Source organism: Macrobrachium rosenbergii, chromosome 14 (genome assembly GCF_040412425.1).
Source record: "Macrobrachium rosenbergii isolate ZJJX-2024 chromosome 14, ASM4041242v1, whole genome shotgun sequence".
Taxonomy (NCBI): Eukaryota; Metazoa; Arthropoda; class Malacostraca; order Decapoda; family Palaemonidae; genus Macrobrachium; species Macrobrachium rosenbergii.
In genome coordinates, this window is record NC_089754.1 from 13,468,059 (window position 1) to 13,492,264 (window position 24,206).

General features: G+C 40.3%; 1 protein-coding gene across 1 annotated transcript in view; it reads left to right on the forward strand.

Moving 5' to 3' along the window:
- The window catches only part of LOC136845723 (RNA-binding protein 42-like), a 92,831-nt gene that overhangs the window by 59,145 nt on the left and 9,480 nt on the right, over nucleotides 1-24,206 (forward strand). The window contains exons 5-7 of the mRNA XM_067115924.1: nucleotides 2,304-2,502; nucleotides 7,019-7,175; nucleotides 18,844-19,038. Of these exons, the coding sequence (XP_066972025.1) occupies nucleotides 2,304-2,502; nucleotides 7,019-7,175; nucleotides 18,844-19,038 (551 nt within the window). The remainder of the gene's footprint in view (nucleotides 1-2,303; nucleotides 2,503-7,018; nucleotides 7,176-18,843; nucleotides 19,039-24,206) is intronic.

The following is a 24,206-nucleotide window of genomic DNA, read 5'->3' on the forward strand; positions in this document are numbered from 1 at the left end:
TACTATTATTGTGGTTTAATATGAAGAAACATAAATAGTACTGTATGTGTTAACTTTGTGTGTACCAAGTTGTACTTACGAACAAATTCAAGATACGAGCAGCCATTCGGAACGTAATTTGTTCGTAAGTAGAGGAGCCTCTGTACTTTCTTTTGGAAGTTACAGTTGATGGAAGGAGGTGGTAAGCTAAAACATTTCAGAGCTTCCTTGATTGAGCTATAAGCATAATAGCCACTGTTGTTCATCATTTATCTTTGTGGTAAATCTTTTTCTGTTAGGTACCAGTAATGTAATGACAATATTCAGTGAGATTCTTGCAAGCTGTTACAGTAAATACACTATTGATACTGCAGTACACACAGCAAGAATGGTTCTCAAGCCTTTTAGATATGTTGATGGACAATCCAAAGAACCCCCAGATCTCGAATAAGCTACTCAAGCAGCCGTGCTTTCAGTTCCGTAGAACTCTTTTCAGACACTAGATTCATTTATGGAACTTATGTAGCAAGGTCACTGACATAGAGGTTCTTCAGAGGAAGCAGGCACAGCCATAGTAGGATCCTGCAGGACTTCAGCCACCAGAATTTACAAGGCCAATTAGAGCCAATTCTGTTGTTGATGCTGTGATAGGCACATTGATCCAGTCAGTTCCACTATTCTGATGATTAAAGGTTTTCTTCCATTGCTTCATCAACGCAAGAGGTCCACCTCTGCCATGAAGGGATATAGGTCTGAGCTCTTTTTGTATGTGCTCAAGCTCTGTAGACAAGATGTGGGTTCTTCAATGGAGTTGAAGAAACTCTTTCAGCACTTCAAGGATTGTTCTACTTGGTTTTCAAGTCTTAGTAATTGTCCCCAGGATCCAAATCAAGAGGCTTCATTATTGGATCTCAGACTGAGGAAGACTCCACTGAAAATTGATATTCATCAAGTACCCAGGACTGTTCCACAGCTCCTTTTGCCGACCTTCCTGTGCCTTCTGTCAAAGTAACAAGAACAACCTTCTGTATTGTCTAGTGAGGCTATTTACCATTACAGCTCCCTCTGCAGGGCAACAAACAAGGCAAGTTTTGAGGCATACAATCGCCTGGTGGCTAAGTCTAGTTATCCTGAGAGCCTACAGTAATATGTCAGATGGTAAAGTAGTACAGATAACTGTGCTTGCTATGAAATCAGATCCTTATCTACTTCTGTAGCAATAAACTTATCATGGAGGTGGCTTTATTTTTACTGTAGGGACATGGCAGTTCTAGTACATCTTTGCTAGTTTATAGTTAAGAGATGTCACTCACAAATGCTATGAATTGTTTTCTTTGCAAATGGTAGTCATGCTGGACCAGGTATATTCGTTTGGGATTAATCATATCCACTTTTTCATAATTCCTTCCTCTTCATTGTTATCATCCTAGAGATGTAGACTTCTGGGTTACTTGATTTTTGTCCTTCATATACCATAAATGTTATTTGTGTTCTTGTTCTCCAAATCTGAATATGCTTATCAAATAGCAGGACCTTGCCTTACACTCTGGGTTCATCCGTGCTGTTAACAACCTTTTGAACTATCAATCTTGGTCTATGTCTCACACCCACCTTCAAGTGCTCTCTTGATCCTACAGGCTTGTACAAGTTCTATGGGACTTTCAGCAGCTCAGCCTTTCACTAGATTTTCAAAATGGTCATATATATTGAAATATACTGAGTTTTTTTAGTACAAAACTTTTTTTTAATAAAATCCCATTACTGTAATTATTTAGTGGTTTTCCTCCTCCAAGACCCACACCTCTTACAGTTGATTTCAAGACCACAAAAACTTCAGGAAGCTGGTTGATGGGTACCTGAGGGTCCAGGTGGTGTATATTCTATGAAGACTACCATACTTCTTTTGTCCTTTAGAGAAAAGACTGTTGAGTCTGGTGATAATTAAATTTCATTCATATGGAAAAATTATGTGATTGATGGATTTGTATTAAAAAGAATAGTTTTGTGGTATAAAAACATGATATATGTGGGAAAATATGCTAGCACTTTGTTTTGGGATATGATCTTCCTTTAGCATAAGTCGCTTTTCCTTTGCTGATATTCTGTATGCCAGCTTCACTGTAACTTCAAATTGATACCCAATGTTTACAAAAATAAAAGGATCTATAATATGGTTTTATTGCTCAAAGCACTTTTAGATATGAAGTAATATATGAAGAACCTATGATCGGAAATATTTGTGAATGAACTATTCTTGCCGTTTTCTTTAAGAATTAACATGAATGTTTAAGATAGTGTCCTAAAGTCTTGATATATCTCCTTAGCTCAGCCCCCAAAATCTATACTGCTCAGCCAACAAAACAAGATGCAGCTAAACAAGAGTCACCCTCTTCACCAGCAAACAGCAGCCCAACAATTCCACCAGAAAGTAGTATGGAGCCAAAGAAAAAGAAAATGAAAGGGGAGCCTACACCATCACAAAACTCACAGCTTATGACACATGCACAAGAAATGGCAGAGAAGGTAAGAACAAATTTTCTTCTTTTTGCAATTGTGCTAGATATTTCTATATTTTAAAAGAGAGAGAGAGAGAGAGAGAGAGAGAGAGAGAGAGAGAGAGAGAGAGAGAGAGAGAGAGAGAGAGAGAGAGAGAGAGAGAGAGAGAGAGAGAGAGATTATGTTGGGGAAATAATAGTAAAGAGTTACATGAGTTATGTTTCATGATGGGGCTTCTCAAGTTGGAGCAACTTGGTTTAAAAATGTTGGGGAAATAATAATAGTAGAGTTACATAAGTTATGTTTCATGAGAAGCGATGGGACTTCTCAGGTTGGAGCAACCTGAGCATGGGCTAATGCTCCTCAGTATTATTTAGATACAAGGTTTCAAGGCTACTGAGGTCTACATCACTGTTTGCTGTCTATAATCAGTGGGGAGAAGATGCTTTTAATGTTTTTATGATGTTTTTTCAAAAATATTTATTGTAGTTTGTTTTACCAAGCAGTATATTTTACCACCCAAAGACCAATCATGCATTTCAAGTCATGGGAAATCCTCCACAAGCCGATACTAAAACAGGTTTTTATGTGTATTGATGCATCTTATTTGTGTTGTCTCATATGCTACACCTACCTAAAGAAAAACTTCACAAATTTTATTTTTCCATTTTCCATTGTTCAGTTTTTCCAGTATACTTCATTCATAAGTGATAGGCTGCTTTAATTCTTTTACTTTATTTTTAATGCAGTGAACAACTTGAGGAATTCTGACATGCTCAGATACCCATAGCATATGAATCCAAGGATCTCTTCTCTGCTCCAGGGATCCCATGAAACTATTTGGCTTGTGCAGCTTTATAAAGTGCCTATACATTGGCAGTGATATAAATGATGTTGCTTTTCTGAAGTCCAAAATACATTTGCTCAAATGGAGAATCAAGTTGTACTTAGCAGTTAATGAGCTTGATGATTTAAGGTTTGAAATTTAACCCTTAAGGGACGGGCAGATCCCCCAGACTGGGCAATTTAAGGTTGGCCAATTTAATAAAAACAAACATAAATGGAAAGCAGACGATATGCAAATGCACATGGTATAAGAAAAAATATTCTAAAAAATGTTTCCTACCTTCTATGGGAAGGTGAAAGTGACTATTCAGAACCCTGTGTGGGGCCTCTTTTACAAAACACTCGTAAATTTTACCAAGTTATAAGTGTTTTTTCTAATTATTTATTTTATTTTGTTTTGTAAAAGTATAATTATAGCTCACACAGTATCATAACAGGTGAGAAGTAAAATCAGTAACAAATTCTGAGCATACTTGTTGTAAAATGTTTACGTAAATTTACCGAGATTGGGAGATGCAGTAACTCTTTTGGAGGTATACAAGTTTTCTAATATTTATTTGCACTTCTCTTTGCAAAATTACAATTATAATTGACATCATATTGTAAAAGATAAGAACTAAAACCAACAACAACCTGGTTATATTTATGAGGAAATAAACAAAAAGATATCATGGGAGAGAGAGGAGCAAGACATCCCCCCCCATCAAGTCAAGAACAATACTGATATCCCTGAGATGTCCACTGACTGAACTGAGCTGAGTCTAAAGTTGCCACCAGTCATTTATGGGCCATTGCAGTGATGGAAACTCTTTCCCGCTCGATACAGCCAAATTTTATGGCGCGTAATATTAATACTTGTGAGGATTCCTGTCCATCACCCAAATCCTGTTTTAGATATCATATTAAGGGTTAAAAAATACAAGAAACTAAAGACAATAGTAGAAGTGCTGAGTATGGGAAAAAATGGTGGTCAAAGGGAAAAGGAAAAGTGATATCTTTCACCATCTATGTAGTTTATGTGGATTCCATTACTGTACAGTATTATGCCATAATGAATATAATTCTTTTGATGGATGACAGGGTTTTGTTAACTTGGTGATACAGTGGGCTATGGTTTTAATTGCTGAGAGGGGAATGAGAAAAAGAATACAGGCAGTTCCTGGTTATCAGCAGAGGTTCCGTTCTGACGGTGTGATGATAACCGAAAATCAGCGATTTTCGGGGCTTATCGGCGCCAAAAATCATAGATTTTTGCTTATCGGCACCTCTGTTAGGTATGTATCAGCGCCAATACCCCAATATTGGCACCGATAAGCGGAAATCGGTGATTTTCGGTGCCGAAAATTGCCGATTTTCGTCGCAGGACAAGCCCCATAAAACCAGGTGGCCAATAACCGAGCCCCCCGATAACCGGGCACTGCCTGTAACAACATCCTGAATAAATAAGAGTACCATGTACAGCAGGGACAAGATCATGATTACTGACAGAAAATATGAAACATTTTTGTATATGGATAACCACAAAATGCCAAGATTTTTGGTAGGAGTGGGGTGTGAAGGTCATATTTTAAATGCAGAGACCTGGTGCCCAGTGATGGAAAAATAAACTGAGTTCTCAAAGACTGAGATGTTTGGGACCTTTGATGGAAGGGAGTGAAGAGCAGTTAGGTTGGAAGTAGTAAATAGGGAAGTGACAGCATGATGGCTAATGGAAAGGTCGAGAAAGTTGCTGAGCTAGATGTGAATTCAGGGAGGAAGTACAGAAGACAGTGGAAAGAGCTCATTTCATACCTACCATTGTTGAATGAAAATCTGATGTAAGAATGTTGATGAGGATATGGCATTGAGTGCATAATTTAAATGTATGAATATGTATTGCATGAAAACTTTTACATGGGAAACTTTAATAATGTGGTATTTTTTTATTTTTGTAATACCGTATGGTTTTGAAACTAATCTATGCTTGCTGTATCAGTAGTTCCTTTTCCTACAGTACAAAATCCTGTTCTCTTAATTTTTTCAGGTGTTCTGTTTATCTGGTTTTTTGTACTGTAATAATTGTAAGACTATGTGTAATGTATGGTAAGAAGAAAATTTATTAGAACTTAGATTGAAATTTTGGACAGTAGTCTCTCTTTTATTAATGCTGACAAGTTCATGGAGCTTCCAGACAGCTGCAGAATGCTAGGTTTCTCCAAAACACATTGCAGTTTAATTAGCCAACCTTGTGCACATACACATTTAGCATATAAAGTATGATGCCAGTTTTAGCAACCATAATCAGTTAATTAGTATATAAAGCAGTAAAGACAGCCTATAGCAGTAAAGAGAGAGTAAAAAAAGTTTGGTGTATTACCTCTATCTTAAGTTAGTTACTGTCGATGTATAAAGTTCATACCCTAAACTTTATACCCTACACTCTTAGTTAGTGTAGGCAGTGTTTGTTAATGGAACAGTTTATTTAATCTCTCTCATATTCACAAGATTTTTTTTTTTGTCTACAACTTGTTTAGCCAAAAAAAATTCTGATAGTTTGAACATAAGTTTAACATACTTCATACACTACTCCCCAGATGGTGTTGGGATCAGCTGATAATGCCTTGAGGCTTACAGAAGTTTGTTATGAGAATGTTTGAATACAAAATTACTGTAGTGAAAATTAAGATAGAAAACAGTTCAGTACATTTCATTCACTATAAACTGCTGGCTTTCCTGGGGATGACTAGGGGTTAGTCTATGGAACTTAATTCCAAGTAACTAGTCAGGAGGAAGATTAGCATATTTTGACAATTTATGTATTGGATTATGAAGAGATATTTGTCAGTGTTCATGTCTGAAAATCAACTTGCATAAAAAAATACATATACAGTAAACCTTTGATCATTTGTGCTGATATATCCGAGAGAGGGTGCAAATACATCCAAAATGTGGAAAAAGGAATTGTGACAAGGCTAGACCAAGCTATGCTACCCTTAGGTTACCCCAAATTCCAACTATAATTCAGGCTAGCCTGTAAAAATATGCTTAAAAAAATTTATAGAATCCAAAGACATGAAAATTATTTGTTTATGGAATTCATCTTATCAGAAGAAACAACACGCACAAGTAATTTTGAATTGCCTTTGAATTGGTCTCTCTTGTTTGACCCATAGATATTTGATGAGTAGCTCATGTGATACAATCCCTTTATGTGCAGACTATAGAACAACACTGACAGTTAAACATTTTTTTTTTTGAATGCCAGAAAGAATATCGAGCTTTGTAAAAATTCAGTTAAAGAAATTTTGTCAGATTCTCTATCATCTTCAGTAAACCTAAATTATCCCTGTGAAAGCTTAATAAATTGGCTTACTGATCTGTTTAAACTACCTGATAACAATAATTGCAATAATAATAATAATAATAGTAATAATAAGAATAGTAATCATAATATCATCAGTGGAAAGAATGGAACTGTGTATGCCGTTGAGCTTATACCACAGGAAATGCATGAAACATATACAGTAGAACTACAAGAAGGGATTCATGGATGAATTAAACAATACTGTAATAACATCCTTTACTTCATAAAAAATGGTTTGTTGACCATCTGGTAAGAAAGTCTAACCACAGCCTAGCACCAGGAAAAATTTAAATAGGTTCCTAGTGTGAGTGATGGAAAAGTAAATAACAGGGATAATATATTGTATTATTACAGGTTCGTGCTAGCATAGTAACAATCACGTCTCGGCCAGATGGAGCACCAGCTGCAACAGAGGAGAAGAAAAAGGAAGGAAAGAATAGGAAAAACAAGATCCTTCGTTGTGGAGGGGGACAGATATGGGAAGATCAGTCTTTGGGAGAGTGGGATAATGGTAAGCTCTCTCTCTCTCTCATATTTTTATTGAGCTTATTTAATGTACTACTGCTCAGTTTCTTTCATTAATGTCTGATTATTTGTCATGTATGTGCTAAAATTATGTAGTTATTGGTATTATCATGTGTTCAAAAATATGAACTATCTGGTTCAGGTACTTATACTAAATAATGGCTCGAGTACACAATGAATGCAGTATTGATCATTGAGTAATTGCAGTGTAGCATAACTACTTGATACTTGGTAAAGAGTAATAATTCAGCCAAGGATCTCTTCTCTAAATTTGTAATTTAAGAATGTAGAAATTTTCCTATGGCAAAGGACAGTTTGTGGATGAGAAATCTGGACAGCAACTGAAGTGTTTAACTATATAGGATCATAAGGACTGCTGCGTCCATGATAACTTTTTTATATGTATTTGTTGCTTGTCAAGATAGCAAAAACATGACATTCAGACATACACTGATATGAATGTTTAAAGTGGCCAAAAGTTCTATTCACATATGAGATGATTTAAGCAACACAAGAAGACATCTGCTTGGTCTGTGATGGGTACACATGTAGAGGTAGCAAGCCAACATGATCCCTTTGAGATCATGCACATGTGCTGAGCTCTCTCCATTGCCAGGTGAGACCTCAGAGTGTGCTTGTGGCTCATTGCCTGCCTGCCTCATTGGCTGCTCCAAATATGGATGACTTGCTGCAATACTTGAGGATATTGCCATCTCTTGGTATCCTGGTTGACTTGTCTTTTTCAGTTAAGGGGTTGTCTCTTCTTTTTGCTGCCCCTGCCACCTGTGGCATTTGCATTGTGTGGAGGAGATACCCCTGTGGCATTGAGCCCATATGGTACTCTGTTGACACTGCAACCTGCTTCAACCTCTTCCTCCCTTTCATTGAGCTTTTGTGCTCCTTCTGCCTATCACAATAAGAAGAAAAAGAGGTTTCATATGATCCTGGCCAAGTAGTAGCAATGCTCAACTTTGATTCTTATATTTGACTCATCTTCTTCTTCCTCATACTCCTGTTTTGGGTATGCATTTCTACACTTTTTGGAAGAAGTCAAGTTTCTGCACTGTAATTGGATGTAAGAAATACAAACCACATTCTTACTAACAAGTGATATTGTCCAACCCACAACCCCTTTTAGTGCCAAACTTCTTTTATGAACCTTTCCTATCTTTAGAAGAAGGGTTTTATTCTCCAGGCTTAATGCTTCATGACAGGAGGTAATCCTTCTTAAACAGCCACTTGGTCTACTGTAAATTAATAAATTGCTGCAAAGCATACACAAGTTTTTTTTTTTTTAAGAAAATTTATCTTTATCTACAAACCTGTTGCTTTAATTGAATTGACCCTCCTCCCAATTCAGTATCTTTCTCAAGAGGGTTGAACAACACAGGGAGTGACTGTTTTCTACAAGAGGAGTATTGGGGCATGGTTGGCTTTACCTCACCAGATGGCAGTTTTATTTTCTTTAACTCCAAAATGTGCAGAGTTGCAGATCCTAGGACTAGGATACATGTACTGTAAAGTAAATGGTTTGTACAAAAAAGGATCAGTTTTGTTTGTGAACTGATGCATGTTTGGTAAAGTTGTAAGATGCAGTACTGACCTGAACATGATATTTTTATGATAAAATAAGGTTTTACTTATACTTACCTGGTAGTTACATATAGCTGTCGTCTCTGACGTCACGGCAGAATTTTAAATTTCGCACTAGCGCTATAAACACCTAGGTGATCCCTCTACCAGCGCCCTCTATAGGTAACAAGGAACTATCCCAACAATGTTCTAGAACTCATTAAGTTTTATGCCCACTTGACATGAGAGGGGAGGTGGGCAGGTTTATTTCATGTAACTACCAGGTAAGTATAAGTAAAATCTTATTTTATCATAAAATATCATTTTTACTTATAGAACTTACTTGGTAGATACATATAGCTGATTGCCACCTTTAGTGGAGGTGGGACCATGTCAGCCACATACATTGTTAGAAATCAAAACATGAATTTTAGTTCCTTACCTTGAAGGATTGCTGACTCAGCAGTTACTGCCTCTGTAGTCTGCTTATCCCTCGATTGTATTGACAGGATATAAAGGATCCGGGTGTCAGATACAATCTGTTAGTACTTGCCGTAGAGGACAACGCCGTGACGGACAAGACTTAGTATGCCCTTGCTCTGGGCGCAGTACCAAATTAACAATAAGGGATCACCTCTATCACCATAATATTAAAAATTAAAAATTAAAAACTTTCAACCACAAACTTAAAAAGACTGTAGGTACTCCTAAACCATCAAACATAGTACCTACAGACGACGCAACCAAACCCAATTTCCAACATCAAGGAGAAAATGTTAGTGAGATAGGATTGACCTTCTTTCTCCCTCACCCACCACTGTGTCAGTAACCACTAAAGGCCCTAAGGTACTGCCATTGTCAAAATCTGTCTTCAATTCTGACAAGTAATGCGATCAAGACCGACTTACATCGCCAATAACGTAGAATTCACAATCTTTTGCACTGAGAGATTGTGCCTGAAAGCTAAAGATGTAGCTACAGCTCTTATCTCATGTGCTCTCACTTTCAGAATTCCTGTGTCTGAGTCCTGACAATTCCCATGGGCTTCCTGAAATAACTTCTCTTAAGAAGAAAGCAAGAGCATTCTTGGAAAGTGGTCTTGTCGGGTTTCTCACAGAACACCACAAGTTCCCGAAGAGCCCCTGATTCCCTTTGTTCGGTGAATATAGAACTTTAAGGCTCTCACCGGGCACAACAATCTCTCTTGTTCTCCTTCTCCCACAAGATCTGAAAGGCTCTTAATGCTGAAAGACCTAGGCCATGGTCTGGACGCATCTTTGTTCTTCGCTAAGAACCTAAGAGAGGAAGAACATACAGCTTTTCCTTGAGCGAAACCAATAGTTTTGTCCAAGGCATGAACCTCACTCACCCTCCTGGCTGTTATGAGTGCTACTAGAAAAATAGTTTTCTTAGTCAAATTTCTCAACGAGACATTTGCCAAAGGTTCGAATTGATCTGAACAAATCCATTTAAGAACGATGTCCAAATTCCATGCTATTTGTTTAGGAACTTTCGTCTTCGAGGTATTAAAAGACTTAAGTAAATCCGTTAGATCCTGATTGTTCGAGATGTCTAGACCTCTGTGCTTAAATACCGATGCAAGCATTGATCGATACCCCTTAATTGTGCTCAAAGACAATCCTTTTTTCCTTATAAAGGGATAGCAAGAACTTCGCTATTTGATTTAGAGAGGTTTTAGAAGACGAAACTCCATGTCTATTGCACCAGTCTCTAAACTGACTCCATCTTGCCTGGTACACTGCGTCCAAGACTTTCTTCTGGGTCGCGCAATAGCGCTTTGCAACCTCCTTTGAAAAGCCTCTCTTCCTGAGGAGTCGCCGACAGTCTGCAGGCGACAAGTCGAGAGCGGACAAGTTCTGATGGAACCTCAGGAAGTGGGGCTGTCTGAGTAGATCTTTCCTCGACGGGAGGATCCTGGAAAATCACGAGAAGGAGGAGAAGAACTGGGAACCACTCCTCGATGGCCAGAATGGAACAATTAGTGTCATCTTGGTGTTCTTGTGGTTCCTGAACTTTCCAGGACCTTCCTGATAATTTTGAAAGGTGGAAAAGCGTAAAGTTCCAGGCAATCCCAACTCATTGTTGCATCCACCCAAAGAGCCTTGTCGTCCGGATCTGGGGAGCAATATACGGGGAGGCGTTTTGTTCTGTCTGTTGCAAACAGGTCTATTAGCGGACAACCCCACAGATTCCACAACTGTTTGCAAACCTGCGGATGTAAGGTCCATTCGGTGGGCAAGACTTGATTCTTCCTGCTTAAGAGATCTGCTGTTACATTCCTCTCGCCTTTTATGAACCTGGTCAATGACGTGACCTCGTTCTCTTCCGACCATTCTAAAAGTTCCTTGGTCGTCTGATACAGGGAGAAGGAATGAGTGCCCCCCTGCTTTTTTATATAAGCAAGAGCTGTCGTGTTGTCCGACTGAACTAGAATTACCTTGCCTTTTACCTCTTGTTGAAATTGCATCAAGGCTAGATGTACCGCTTTCAGTTCTATCACATTTATGTGCAGTTCTTTCTGTTCTTCCTGCCACTGGCCCGAACATTCCTTGTTGTCTAAAGTCGCTCCCCACCCCTGATCCGAAGTGTCTGACAAGAGTGTGAGGTCTGGGTTCTTGATATAAAGAGAAATTCCCTCCTCTAGTCTTTCTCTTGAATTCCACCAGACCAGCTCCTTCTTGATCCGATCTGAGATCTTGAAAAAGAAAGGAACCGGATGGGTTTTTGTGGCCATTGGCTTTGTAGATAAAACTGCAGAGGCCTCATCTTGAGTCTCCCCAGTTTTACGAACTTCTCCATCGAGGCTAAAGTCCCCAGCAAGCTCATCCACTGGTTGGCTGAGCAAACCTCGCGATGTAGAAAGTCGTCTATCTTGCTTAGACAAGACTTTACTCTCCGTATTGATGGAGAAGCCCGAAAACCCAGAGAGTCCATCTCACTCCCAAATAAACTATCTGTTGTGATGGTGAGAGGGACGATTTCGGAACATTGACTAGTAGACCTAGTTCCTTTGCCAGAGATAATGTCTTTATTAGGTCCTCCACACATTTGGCTTTGGAGTGTGCTTTCATAAGCCAGTCGTCCAGATACATTGACATCCTTATTCCTTGCAAGTGAAGATTCTTCGCCACCGTTGACAGAACTCTTGTAAACACCTGAGGTGCAGTTGACAGTCCAAAACAAAGAGCTCTGAACTGGAATACTTTGCCTTGGAAAACAAACCTCAGGAACTTCCTTGATTCCTGATGGATTGGAACATGGAAGTACGCATCCTGGAGGTCTATCGAGACCATCCAGTCGCCCGGTTGAAGAGATGCCAACACCGACTCTGTCGTCTCCATCGAAAATTTCGTCTTTTTTACAAAAACGTTCAATGCGCTCACGTCTAGAACTGGCCTCCAACCTCCCGACGCCTTCGAAACTAAAAAGAGGCGGTTGTAAAACCCCGGAGAGCATGGGGTCGGCACTAATTCGATGGCTTGTTTCCTTAGTAGTGCTTCTACCTCTTCTCGAAGGGCGCAAAACTTCTGAGAGTCGTTGGAGTACGCTTGAAAAGTGACTGGAGCGTCCGACAACGGGGCTTTTGTTGAATGGGATGGAGTACCCTTCCCGAATCACCTGTAAGGTCCAAGGATCTTGAGTGACCTTTTCCCAGGCCTCCGAGAACAACTGGAGTCTGGCACCTACTGCTGTGTGGAGGACAGCACACTCATTTCTTCTGTTGAGTATTGGAAGGTCGAGTAGAGGATTTCCCTTTCCCACGGAACTTGGAAAAGGGGCCGAGAAGTAGACTTGCCCTTGAACGTCTTGGAAGTGTCTGAAAACACCAAGTTTTGGCGGAAGTTGCTTCAGGAGTAGCCTTCTTCGGTTTCTTTGCTGACTGAGCCAAAAGGTCCTGTGTTGCTTTTTGCGTGAGAGCTTCAGCAATCTCTCGAACTAATTCCTTCGGAAACAAGTGGTCCTTCGACAAAGGGGCAAAGAGGAGAGCAGACCTCTGGTTGCGGGATACACCCTCCGCCAAAAAAGAGCACCAGAGTTGTCGTTTCTTCAGAACTCCGGTTGCAAAAACCGAAGTTAGCTCCAAGGCACTATCGCATACTCCCTTGTCTATGCAGTCGACTACCGAAGTGAAATCCGTCAACTACGCATCCGAAATCTGGAGGGTGGAAGACAAAACATACTCTTGCCTTGCTCTCTCTTGTCTGAGAGCCAGGTATTAATCTTCTTGATAGCCTTCCTGGCCGAAATCGCCAGTACTAGGCGTGTAAAAGGAGCTGGATCCGAGGCATTGTCCCTCTTAAACTGCGATCTGGGAGATGCCGGAGTCAAAGGCTTAAAAGAGTCCCCAAAGTTCTCAACGAAAAACTTGAGTAACTTCTTATAACCAGAAGATTTCTCCTTGATTCCTGGAATGTCCTCTTCCATTTCTACATCTTCTTCATCTTCCTCTTCTTCAGAAGACACAGGAGACAATTGGTGTGCAGGAACTGTTTCTTGAAACTCCTGACGAAACGTAGGTCGCATGGAATCGAAAGTCTTGCGACCATGCCGATGTGGCGCTGAATCCGCCAGGTGTGGCGCCGCGCCATGCTGAAGTGGCGCCGAATCCGCCAAGTGTGGCGCCGCGCCATGCTGAAGTGGCGCCGAATCCGCAAGGTGTGGCGCCGCGCCATGCTGAAGTGGCGCCTCGCCAACAGAACGTGGCGTATCCGGAGCCAGAGAAGAATGCTGAAGCGCCTAATTGAGCCTCTTCACTGGTGCATGCGAAGTGGGAGGCTCTTGCGCCAAGACTTGCGGCGCATTCAAAGGAAGCGCCTCCGCAACAGGTGCTCCCGAAGCAGCACGAGCGCCACAAAAGAACTGAATAAGATCTGTCAATTTTTCCGTAACTTGAGCGACAAAACGGGGATCTTGTTGACCGGTAGTAGGAGGAGGCTCTATCTGCGATGAAGCTGGACGAGATGTAGACACTCCTGGTACGAAATCACGCTTATTACTAGCAATGGTACGCCGAGGTTCCTTCCGACGAGGGGGGTGAATCCACTGAAGAGGAGGAGGAAAAAGCTTCAGGATCCTCCCAGAAGCTACAGCCCGCTTGTGGATCCGTCAACGATCTTTTCTTAGGAATCGCTGCAGGAGAGACGGCGCGAGACCTCTTGAGAGGGCGAGAAGAATGCTTGAAGCGCCCACTTCGAGGAGGAGTCAAAGAATCAGCACCACTAGAAGACACATCCCCAGCAGCGCCTTTTCTATGGCAAGTGGAAGCATCTTGGGATTGCACAACAGGAATACTTGAGGGGCGACTGTTCGGGAGCAAGCCCCACTCGCCTCCTTTCGGCTTTCGACATGCCCTCTCCCTGAACCAGGGAGTCCGACAGAGGTCTAGACCTGGGAGAACGAGTGGGCCGAACAGACACCTCCTCCACTAACACTTCACTTCGAGGAGCCAACTTTAGTGGCTTGGCCCATCGTCTGGATGGCCGAAAGCACTGCTGAAAATTTAGTGTCCATCTGGACTTTTAACTCTGACACGGTGATAGGATTGAGATCAACAGGGTCGGACAAAGGAGAGTTAATAGGAGAGGGGTTAACGGATTGAATTACCTGCCCTACAGACTTAGCAGATGATGACCTCTGCGTAAGCCTTCCTGACTCTGTCCTTTTCTAACTTTCGTAGATATTTCTCTAAGGCTGACCATTCATCCGTTGTTAGATGCATACATTCCTCACATGTATTCTCTAAATTACAAAATTTACCCCTACATGAAGAGCAAACTGAATGGGGGTCGATAGCCGCCTTAGGCAATCGAGTCCTACAGCCTAAAGCACAATACCTATACTGAGATCCAGAATCAGACATATTGTACACAATGAATTAATTCCAACCACAAATTGCAAAGCGCTAGCTAGCAAAAAACCACAAAGAAATACTTAAGTATAACTTGCAGACAAAAAATTCAACCAAGAACGAGACCGTGTTGCCGGTCTCTCGGCAGAAAAACTTAATGAGTTCTAGAACATTGCTGGGATAGTTCCTTGTTACCTATAGAGGGCGCTGGTAGAGGATCACCTAGGTGTTTATAGCGCTAGCGCCGAAATTTAAAAGTTTATGGGAATATGGATAGCGATTGCAAGTTGTTATGAGTCAGACTCAAGTTGTTATTCAGCGAAAGGTACCGCTAAGTCTGATTGTTAATGTCCATGGCTCAAGAGTGCTCACCAGGGCAGACTGGTGTTTCAACCTTTGTTTCAGGAGAGGATCCAACTCTTCCCATGAGAAATCTGTAGGACCTGAGGGCTCTTCTGTAGAACCCCATGGAGCTTACCTGGAACAGAAGGATGGGTGAGTTTCATTGTGAGTCTAATGATCTCAGGGAAGCAATCATTTCCCTGGTATCTAGCACATCTTTTTAATAGAGGATGATCTAGACTGCACTCGGGAGGCATAGAACTCTTTCAACAGCTATGGTTGCTGCGTGCTGGTGTTGTCTTAGTTCAGGTTAACAGTCTGACCTGCGGGGCAAAAGATTCCCAGCTGACCAGCAGATTGAGCAAACTACTTTCCTGCTGTTGACACACCAGAAGAAACTAAAGAGAATGCCAAGACTACTTCCCCATGGTTGGACACTTGAGTCAGCAGACTTATGAACGACCTCCCTCTGGGGAGACTGACAGGAAGGTATGGCCTGGTCAGAAGTGGAATCAGAAGCCATGGAGTTAGCCACCAGGGCCTCCTTCCAGTAAGCATCATGGCTCATCCTCTGGTTTAAAGCCTTTGCTAATTTCACCATCACAGGAGTCTCATCTGAGGATGAGAAGGTTAAGTTTAGAAGGTTGCTGATGTCTGGAGGAAAGTCACTGGGCTAATTTTGTTTTGAGAAGACTTCATATGGTGTCTTCATTCCTTTCAAAACAAGTTTCAACAGAAAAGTCTTTCATTATAGAACCTTCTTACTTGAGAAGCCGGAGAGAAGAGACATACTGACAGCCTGAACCCCCAGATCCACCTTGCAATTCCTTCAAACCCATTAGAGAGACAACAGCAACCCCAGCCAAGTATTCAGGGGTGGCCACATCTTTTTTGTCTGGTGGTGGGGCCCACTCAAGGAAACTAAGACAAGGACCTGGACTTTTCCTCTAGAAAGAGACAAGTAGTCTTTCCATTCCTGTCAACCTCCCCCCAAGCCACAGAGAGGAAGGGGGATAAGGGGGAGAATTAAGGAGGGGGGACACTGAGGTTGGCAGTTCCCTCTCCAGCTGCCTCAAGTAGGGGGATGCCTGTCTTGCCATTGGTTGATGTGGCATAGAAAGCGTGGTAGACTCCATCAACCCTGAGAGTTGCTAAGGCTTTTGTATGTGGGCTGTACACCACATTGTCAAGCTGTCTTCCAGGTCCAATTTGGACGGGAGGAATGTTGTGCTAGACAGCTCGGCCACCAGGGCCAGATAGCAGGGGCAGAGTGGTTCTTACACCCTTGCATGGTGGATAGGCTGTTTGAGCTTTGGGGAACACCAATGATTTACCTGTTTGCTACATGATTAAACAAGCAGCTCCCACTGTTCTGTTCCCCCATGCCAGATCCCTGGGTGGCTCAGGAAGATGCCACCAACCCCCTTGAGACAGTCCAGACATTTACACCTTTCCTTCATTCAGTCTGATCTTCTGAGTTATCATCCAAGTGTTGGTCACATTGGGCTAAGAAATGTCCCTGCTAACTCCTCATTTGGCCCTTGCTGATTGGCTTCTTGATCTGCTGATGTCATGGTCTAGATGCCTTGAGAGATATCTCCCAGATATCCCCATTGCCCACTTCTTTTCATCTTTTGCACAGGAGAGGTATCATTAGTTGGTATAAGCCCTCCAGCTACACGTTTGGGGATTATCCAGCAGGTTCTACAGGATAAGAGGCTTTCTTGCAGAACAGCACAAGAAATGCCAGGGTACCACCAAAGATCCCCATCTAACATGTGCCAGGGAATTGAGCTATCTTCTGTAAGTGGTTTCGTTGAAGGTTCTCTCTATGGTTTTAAACTGAAATGGATCTCTATTTGAATGGAGTTATCTAAGCCCATGCGTAGTTTGGGCAGCCTTGTCCTCCTTCGTAGCTTCGGCTTTCAAAGTGGAACATGAGTTCTGTTTCTGTGCAGCCAAACCCAGGGCATTGTGGCAGGCCTCAGACTGAGATCTCAAACTCAAAACTGTCTTCCTGCTAGCATTAGACTTGATGAAGTGTATAGATCTTGAACTGAGATCTCACACTCAAGATTGTCTTCCTGCTGCCATTGTCTTGATGAAGCATATTGTTGAGTTGTATGACCTTTCTTATCTGGCACTCAAAGGATTGGGAATCTCTCATTCATTGAGTTTGTGGTGAAAACCTGAACTTACTATTCCTGATGAGAAACACAAAAAATTTTCAATTTCCTGTCTGTGAGACTTTGTTGTGATATCCAGACAAGATTTTTCTGTGCCCAGTACAACCCATAAGGTTCTACTCAAGAAGGACCAGACCTCCTAGACTAGAGTGTTGGCACCTCTTTATCACTAATGGTAAGCACAAGAATGTGTTTGGGAACACTATTTTGGGCTTTGTGCTGTAATCAGTTGTCTTCCGATGACTCTGGCAAAGGAAACACTTGTATAGCTTGTCCTAGAGTTTACACAGTCAGGGGCATTGAGCCATCCCTTGTATTTTGGAGCAAGCTTTTGATAGCAAGGTATTGAGGTCTGGTTTCTAGAGAGGCCAGACCACCTTCACCTTCTTTTACCATAGAGATGTCAACCACAAGTCCCTGGATACATTCTCCTTGGTGCCTGTGGTGGCTGCTCAGTAAATTGTGTGGTCACTCAGATCCTTTTGGACAGGAAAGCATCTTGCCTCTGGCAGCTGCTCAGACAGAGAATGCACTAAATCTGGCACAGATGTAGTTAGGCTTTATAATCAAGCACTGTCTTAACAAGGAGGGTTGTTAGAGCCATAAGGCATTAACTCTGTCCACCCCTCCATGTTAATTAACAAGGGGATGCTTAGGAGGTGTAATCTGAACCCTTCGATTTTATTGGCCAGATTTTAGCTGCGCCTTGCAACTTGTGGCACCCTTGAAGGGGTCACACTGTGTTCCCTGTTGTTTTCCCACACGAGGAAAATCCCAGGCACATCTCACTCGGGCCCAGGACCCTATTGTTCTGTCATCCCTGTGCCTGACTGAATTTGAAGATACAGGAGTCAGTGCCTCCCTGATCGCTACCCTGACCCGGAACTTGACTATTCCAGGTGAAGATTCAACTTGTCAGTCAGTTGAGAGACAGCTTCCTATCTGAGGGGTGATCTAAATAAAAAGGTGATGATTTGTATTTCTGTAGTGATAAATAACAAATTTTTAAAGGCTTTTTGCCTTTTTCCTTGGTACGCAACCTAGGGCCTTTATCATAGTCCCACCTTAATTACTCTACTTAGTCCCTGGTGCCAAAGGAAAAGGTGCTTGGTGAATGCAGGTGAGTGGGGGTTCCCCCACACCTTCCTGCCTCCAGTTAACTACCTTATTACCAAGTTTCAACAACCAATTCCACCTGCTAAAAGGTACTACAGCATACTCTGGTTTATATGCTTAGAAACCAGAATACATACTGTAATGTGATTTTATTTGTTTTTAGTTATTATTATTTATTATCAGTATGAATGTACTCATAATGTCAGAAATTACAGTAATGTAAGAATGGATTGAGGTGCAAGTCTCACTCCTAAGGATGTCATGTACTAGCCCAAAGCTCAACTGAGACACCTTTATTCTACTGGCCCTGGTATAGGTAATGGAATGTCTAATTGTCAAATTTAGTACCCATAAATTATTGTTATAGCACTTACAAAAAATATTGGTACACTTTTTAATGTTTGATAATAAGCTCCAGTAACAAGTGGTTTATTTGTGTTTTAGAAACTGAAATGTCTGTATTTTAAAACTTATACTGTATTAGTTTTTTGTTTTGTAAGAGTGTATTTCTGATATTCTGAAAAAAATATTGCATTCTTGTTGAATAAAAATTTATTGGTAATCTTCAGATGACTTCAGAATATTTTGTGGAGACCTTGGCAATGATGTCACTGACGAGTTGCTTACTCGATACTTCAGTCATTTTTCATCATTCGTGAAAGCAAAAGTAGTTCGAGATAAGAGGACAAACAAAAGTAAAGGTTACGGTTTCATCAGCTTCTCTGATCCACAAGACTATATACGTGCAATGAAGGAAATGAATGGTAAGTACTTCTTAATGGTCTTGTTTAGTGAATTTCTAATATTTGTTGTCAAAAATAAGTCCTTCACTGTAATGCTGACAAAGCTATTACAGTAAAATTAATATTTCAAGAAAATATGTTTGAGGAAACAATTTTCTCTAAAAGTTTAACTTAAGGTGAACTTTCAAAAAATATTGCATAAGATGGAATTGGTTTCGTTCACAACTTCCTAGCACATTCCATAAATGAAAGAAGAAAATGTAAAACTTTCCTAAAATCTTTATAAAAGAGAAATATTATATTCTCTTGTGTGTTTGTAGTCACATCACCCTTTTTAGTGTTCAGAAATCTTACAAGCACATATTGTTAACAGGTCATTTTACCCCTCATAGTTGTTTTGGTAAGTGTCTTGTTTCCACTTTTTCTTCTTCTACCTTAGCTCTGTATTGAGGTATGTGCCAACTTCCCATTATTACAGTTATATTTGGGCCATAAAGTAAAAGAGATCCTAGGAAATGGATGAATAGTAAAAGGCAGAAATCAGTGTAACTAGGAGTCAAAAGGGGAATCTGCAAAGATCCTTTTGTATTGGCTACACTCTTCGCTGAAGTTATATTGCAAGCACTAAAAATCTTCAGAGAACTGTCTGTTAACTGTATCTCCAGTTGTCAAAGCCAGATATTTGTGAGATGTTTGTACAGAAGTTGAGTTCTTGTAGTTGAAATCCATAAATATATTTCCATTTAATGCTAGGAATCTGAAATTTTGTACTTTTGGATTTATCATATTATTCTAACAAAATTTTACATTCACACTGAATATTTTTCTTAATAATGAGCAGTTCTTGACAAAAAAATAAAAGTTCATGTGAGAATTTCTAAAATTTTCTTGCATCATTATTTACTCAGCAACTGTGTACTGGCTCTCGTGTCCTTATGTTAAATCATCACTTCTAGTGTTGAAGTGTACCTTCCTGCTGTTGTAGATAATCTCACCAGGTACTTAGCATGCTGTACAATAATATCTCCAATTTGTTTCAACAAAAAGCAGTGTCGATTTTACAGGGTTTTTTGTTAAAAATTAAAAGGAAAAATTAGAATAAATTTGCATCATTTTATGCATTTTGTGGTCAGCAACCAATGTTAAAATGCTGTAAAAAGCAGGTCAACAAAGAGAAGTGTTAAATCACATAACTAGAAATGTTCAAATCTCTAAAGTAATATAGAATAAAGAGGTGTACAGTATAAAATAATTTAAAAGCTTCTTTGCATGACTTTCAGTTATATGTACTGTGCATTTGTTTGTGTAGTTCCAGCATTCAGTTTTCAGCCATGAAAATATAATAATCAATAGAAAAGTGCTAAATCACATAAAATCAGATGTTAAAATATACAAAAGTAATATATACCTGTACAAGATATAATGTGTACTCAGAATAAAACCATTTAAAAGCTTGTAAGTAAAAAAATTTGTCACATTACATGATGTTTTAGGTCTAGCATTCAGCCATGTGGTGGTATTAGATCTTGGCAGCAAATTCAAATGTGTGCTTGTTTGCTTATAGCAGCATTTGCAGTGCTGTATTTTCAGTGATTTTGTGTCTTGAATAATTAGTGCCATGACCTTAAAGAAAGTATCTAATGCTAGTGCTAATAAGCATAATGCTGTTCTGTTGGAAAATAAGTTGTCTACAATAAAGACCCACAAAAGTGGTGAAAGCATTGCAACTGTTGTAGTGTTTTCTCATCCATTCCATCGAGTATGATGATGCCACCCGTCAAATACGGGACAGTACTGTACAGTACAGTACAGTATACGGTGCTATATTCATGTAATTTTCTTTTGGTTCTCTTTAAATTCTTTATAATAAATACACTTAAACTTATTGTATTTACAGCAAAATTTTTAACTATCAAACAACTTACTGTACTGTGTACATTAGTGATATTATGGTATGGGGTTGCTTGTAGGGGTTTATAGGTATCTAGGTCATTTCCTGTGGAAATAGAAACCATCACCTTTTATATAGGAATTTCCTTGGTAACAGAGTGGTTAATTGGTGGTTGAGGGGGTGAACACTCCTCACTCACCTACTGACATTAGCCACTTTATCTGTGACTGCTGCCATGTGTAGATGTATTGCTGCACTCCTCCTGATTGCTAAGTTGAACCTGTGTATTTTAGAAGGAAATTTACAAAAAATTACAATCTTACTAGTAGAAATTAATACATTAAAACCTGTATACAACAAAATAACTGCAAAATTCAGAAAAGAAATAATCAAAGGAAGAATAATTTTATGGAGGAAATATGTATCAAATCCCTCTAATAATACTGCCATACAAAAAATGTGGGAAAAATTCAAAAAAATAAATGGTACCCATGTTAAACCACCTAGGTATGCCAAGTCAAAAGAAGGAAAAAGAATACTAGATCCAAAAGAAATAAGTAATGTAATAGGTGAAAATTTGGCAAATGCAATTAGTGATAAAAAGTTTTGATGAATATTTTTGCATAAAGAAAAACAATATAGAATTAATTCCAATAAATATTGAAACTGGAAGATGTATATTTTAATGAGAAATTCAGTATGGAAGAATTGGGGTATGTTCTTTTGAACAGTACTAAATCTGCTCCTGGTGGCGACAATATTTGATTTGAAATGACCTGCCGCTTGGCACCTCTGGCAGAATCATACTTAGTACAATTTTGCAATTATTTATGGCTTCGAAACTTGTTTCTAGATAAATGGTGAAATGCAATAATAATTCCTATCCCCAAACCTGGAAAAGATCCTAGTTATGTAAATAATTATAGACCAGTTTCCCTAACAAGTTGTTTATGCAAGTTGTTGGAGAAAATGTTAAGTGCACGAATAACGTGGCACATTTGAGAAAATAAGATTTTGAGTCCCACCCAAGTTGGTTAATAACATAATAGATCTACATTAGATTCTCTGTCCAATTTGGAAGACCATGTATGTAGGGGGTTTGAGTTACCGTAGTTGTCTTTTTTGACATTCAAAAGGCATACGACACTACATGGAGGTATGCAGTATTAAAAAATATTACATAGAAATAACATACATGGCCATTTATCAAAAATTTTATGACAGATCACACTTTTCAAGTGAGAATTGATGATTTTTTGTCACAATATTTCCACTTGTAAATGGAGTTCCTCAAGGAAGCATCCTTAATGGTACACTGTTTACTTGGGCAATTAATGATGATAGTAACTCCGCTTGTTGGGATTAAAAGTAACATTTATATGGATGATTCTGCCATAAACGTCATGCGCAAAGCATGCAGAACCTTAATAAAAATAACCATGCTCCCAAATGCTCAGAATGCAAAGTGATAATAACGGTTTGTTTTACCAAGCACTCTCTTCAGGGAAGGTCTTCAAGGTCTCCCTCCTGTGTCTCTCCTTAGCCACAGTTGACACCTTGTGCACCAAAGATTACCTGAATACAAACCTGGGCGCATGCTCAGTCCTTAGACTGTGCATACCACAGGTATTTGGTTCGTACAATCCTGCTCTTACCTGGTGTTCAGACCGGTGTATAGGTAACCCTTTCTCTTTGCTTCCCTAAAGTATACCAGGTTGGAACAACCCAGTTTATTCACTAGGCATGTGTTCAATCATTGGATCATGGACATGCCAATGATGGGTAGGTTCAGATCCCTTTTGGGGTGCACTAGCTTCATAGATTTTGTAGTAGTGCACATGCACACTTCTGTTCACATGGAATGTAGCCAACAACCACCCAAGCTGTGAAAGTCTACTGTTGGTGAACCACAGTTCACTAACTCTGCCAAGGGATGGGAGAGTTTAGTGACTTCAAACTTTTTCGCAAATGTGCATTGACTCTGCTCCCTTACCCTTCTAGGTAAGTGTGGTTGAGTTAATGCCATCTTCCTTCAGTGTACATACAGTCATCAGACTGAATGGATTTTGGTTGTTGGTGACACAAGATGAGACCTTTAACAGTGTTTTGAGTGCTGGGAGGATATGTTTGTAATCAGTCATGTTACACTCAGACTGGGATGTTATTTTACATGATTGCACCTTATGCTGCTTTGTAGTCTTTTAACAGACTACAGTTTCCCCAAAGTTTGTGTAGCTCTCATACCTTATCTCTCAATGTGTGTGCAGGCTTTGTCTTGAGCAGACACACAGGACACCTTCACAACAATTCCCTGTGATATTACACTCACACGAGGCATTATAGTCCGTTGAACTAGGACTTTCATGCTAGCGCATGGGATGATGTTTGCTTCACTAAGTACATGTTAGTTTAAAATTGTTAGTATGAGAAAATCAGGTTAGTGAGGGCCTTGCTGCCTTTCAGTATTCCTGCAGCATTGTTGGTACAGGGATCACAGGTCTCTCAGTGGGTTTAATGATCTTGAAGTAACCACTGCTGTCCTGTCATGAACATTACAGTACTGTACAGAGGGCTACTCTGCAGGCAAAGCAGTTAATCTGACGGTTGTGGCTGTGTTTTGCTTGTGGTGTCCTGGATCAGGTTAACACTCTAATCTGTGAATCAGAGAGGTTCCTGTCATCTAGCAGTCAAGCAGACAAATTCCTTACAACTGGGTTGGATTCCTATTTAGCATCAGTCATGGCTCCTTCCACAATAGAAACAACAATCATAATTTATTGATTCTCACATGAAGGGGAAGTAAAACTCAAACCAGGGGCAGGAAGGAATCTTAGTTTTCCCTTATTCCTCCCATCATCTCTCTTTCCTTATGGGAAGGGAGAAGAAACCTGCTCATTGGATCAGTTAGGCTCCACATTACCCCTTCCCTTTTAGGTAAGTTGGTTGCTGTCCAGCTATACCTGAAGATTCTAGGTTAAACACCCTAGACTACTGTCATTCCCTCGCTCATACACTGATACTGTCTTATCTTCCCTTTCAGGTTCTCCATTACCTCTAACCAGGAATTAGTCCTCCTACTTCCTTTTATCAGGCAGGGCGAAAAGATAGAGGTTGGACCTCATGCCCAGTCAGGAGACAAGTACCTGGATATGCATGCAAGCACACAGACTCTGGGAGGTTTTGCGCTGATTCTTTTACTGCCACAAACAATCAGATCAGCTTTGGCAGTTGTCCTCTGCCACCTGTTGTCTCTTTTTGCACAGAGGAAGATTTCTGCTCTCACTTCCATGATGCTGAG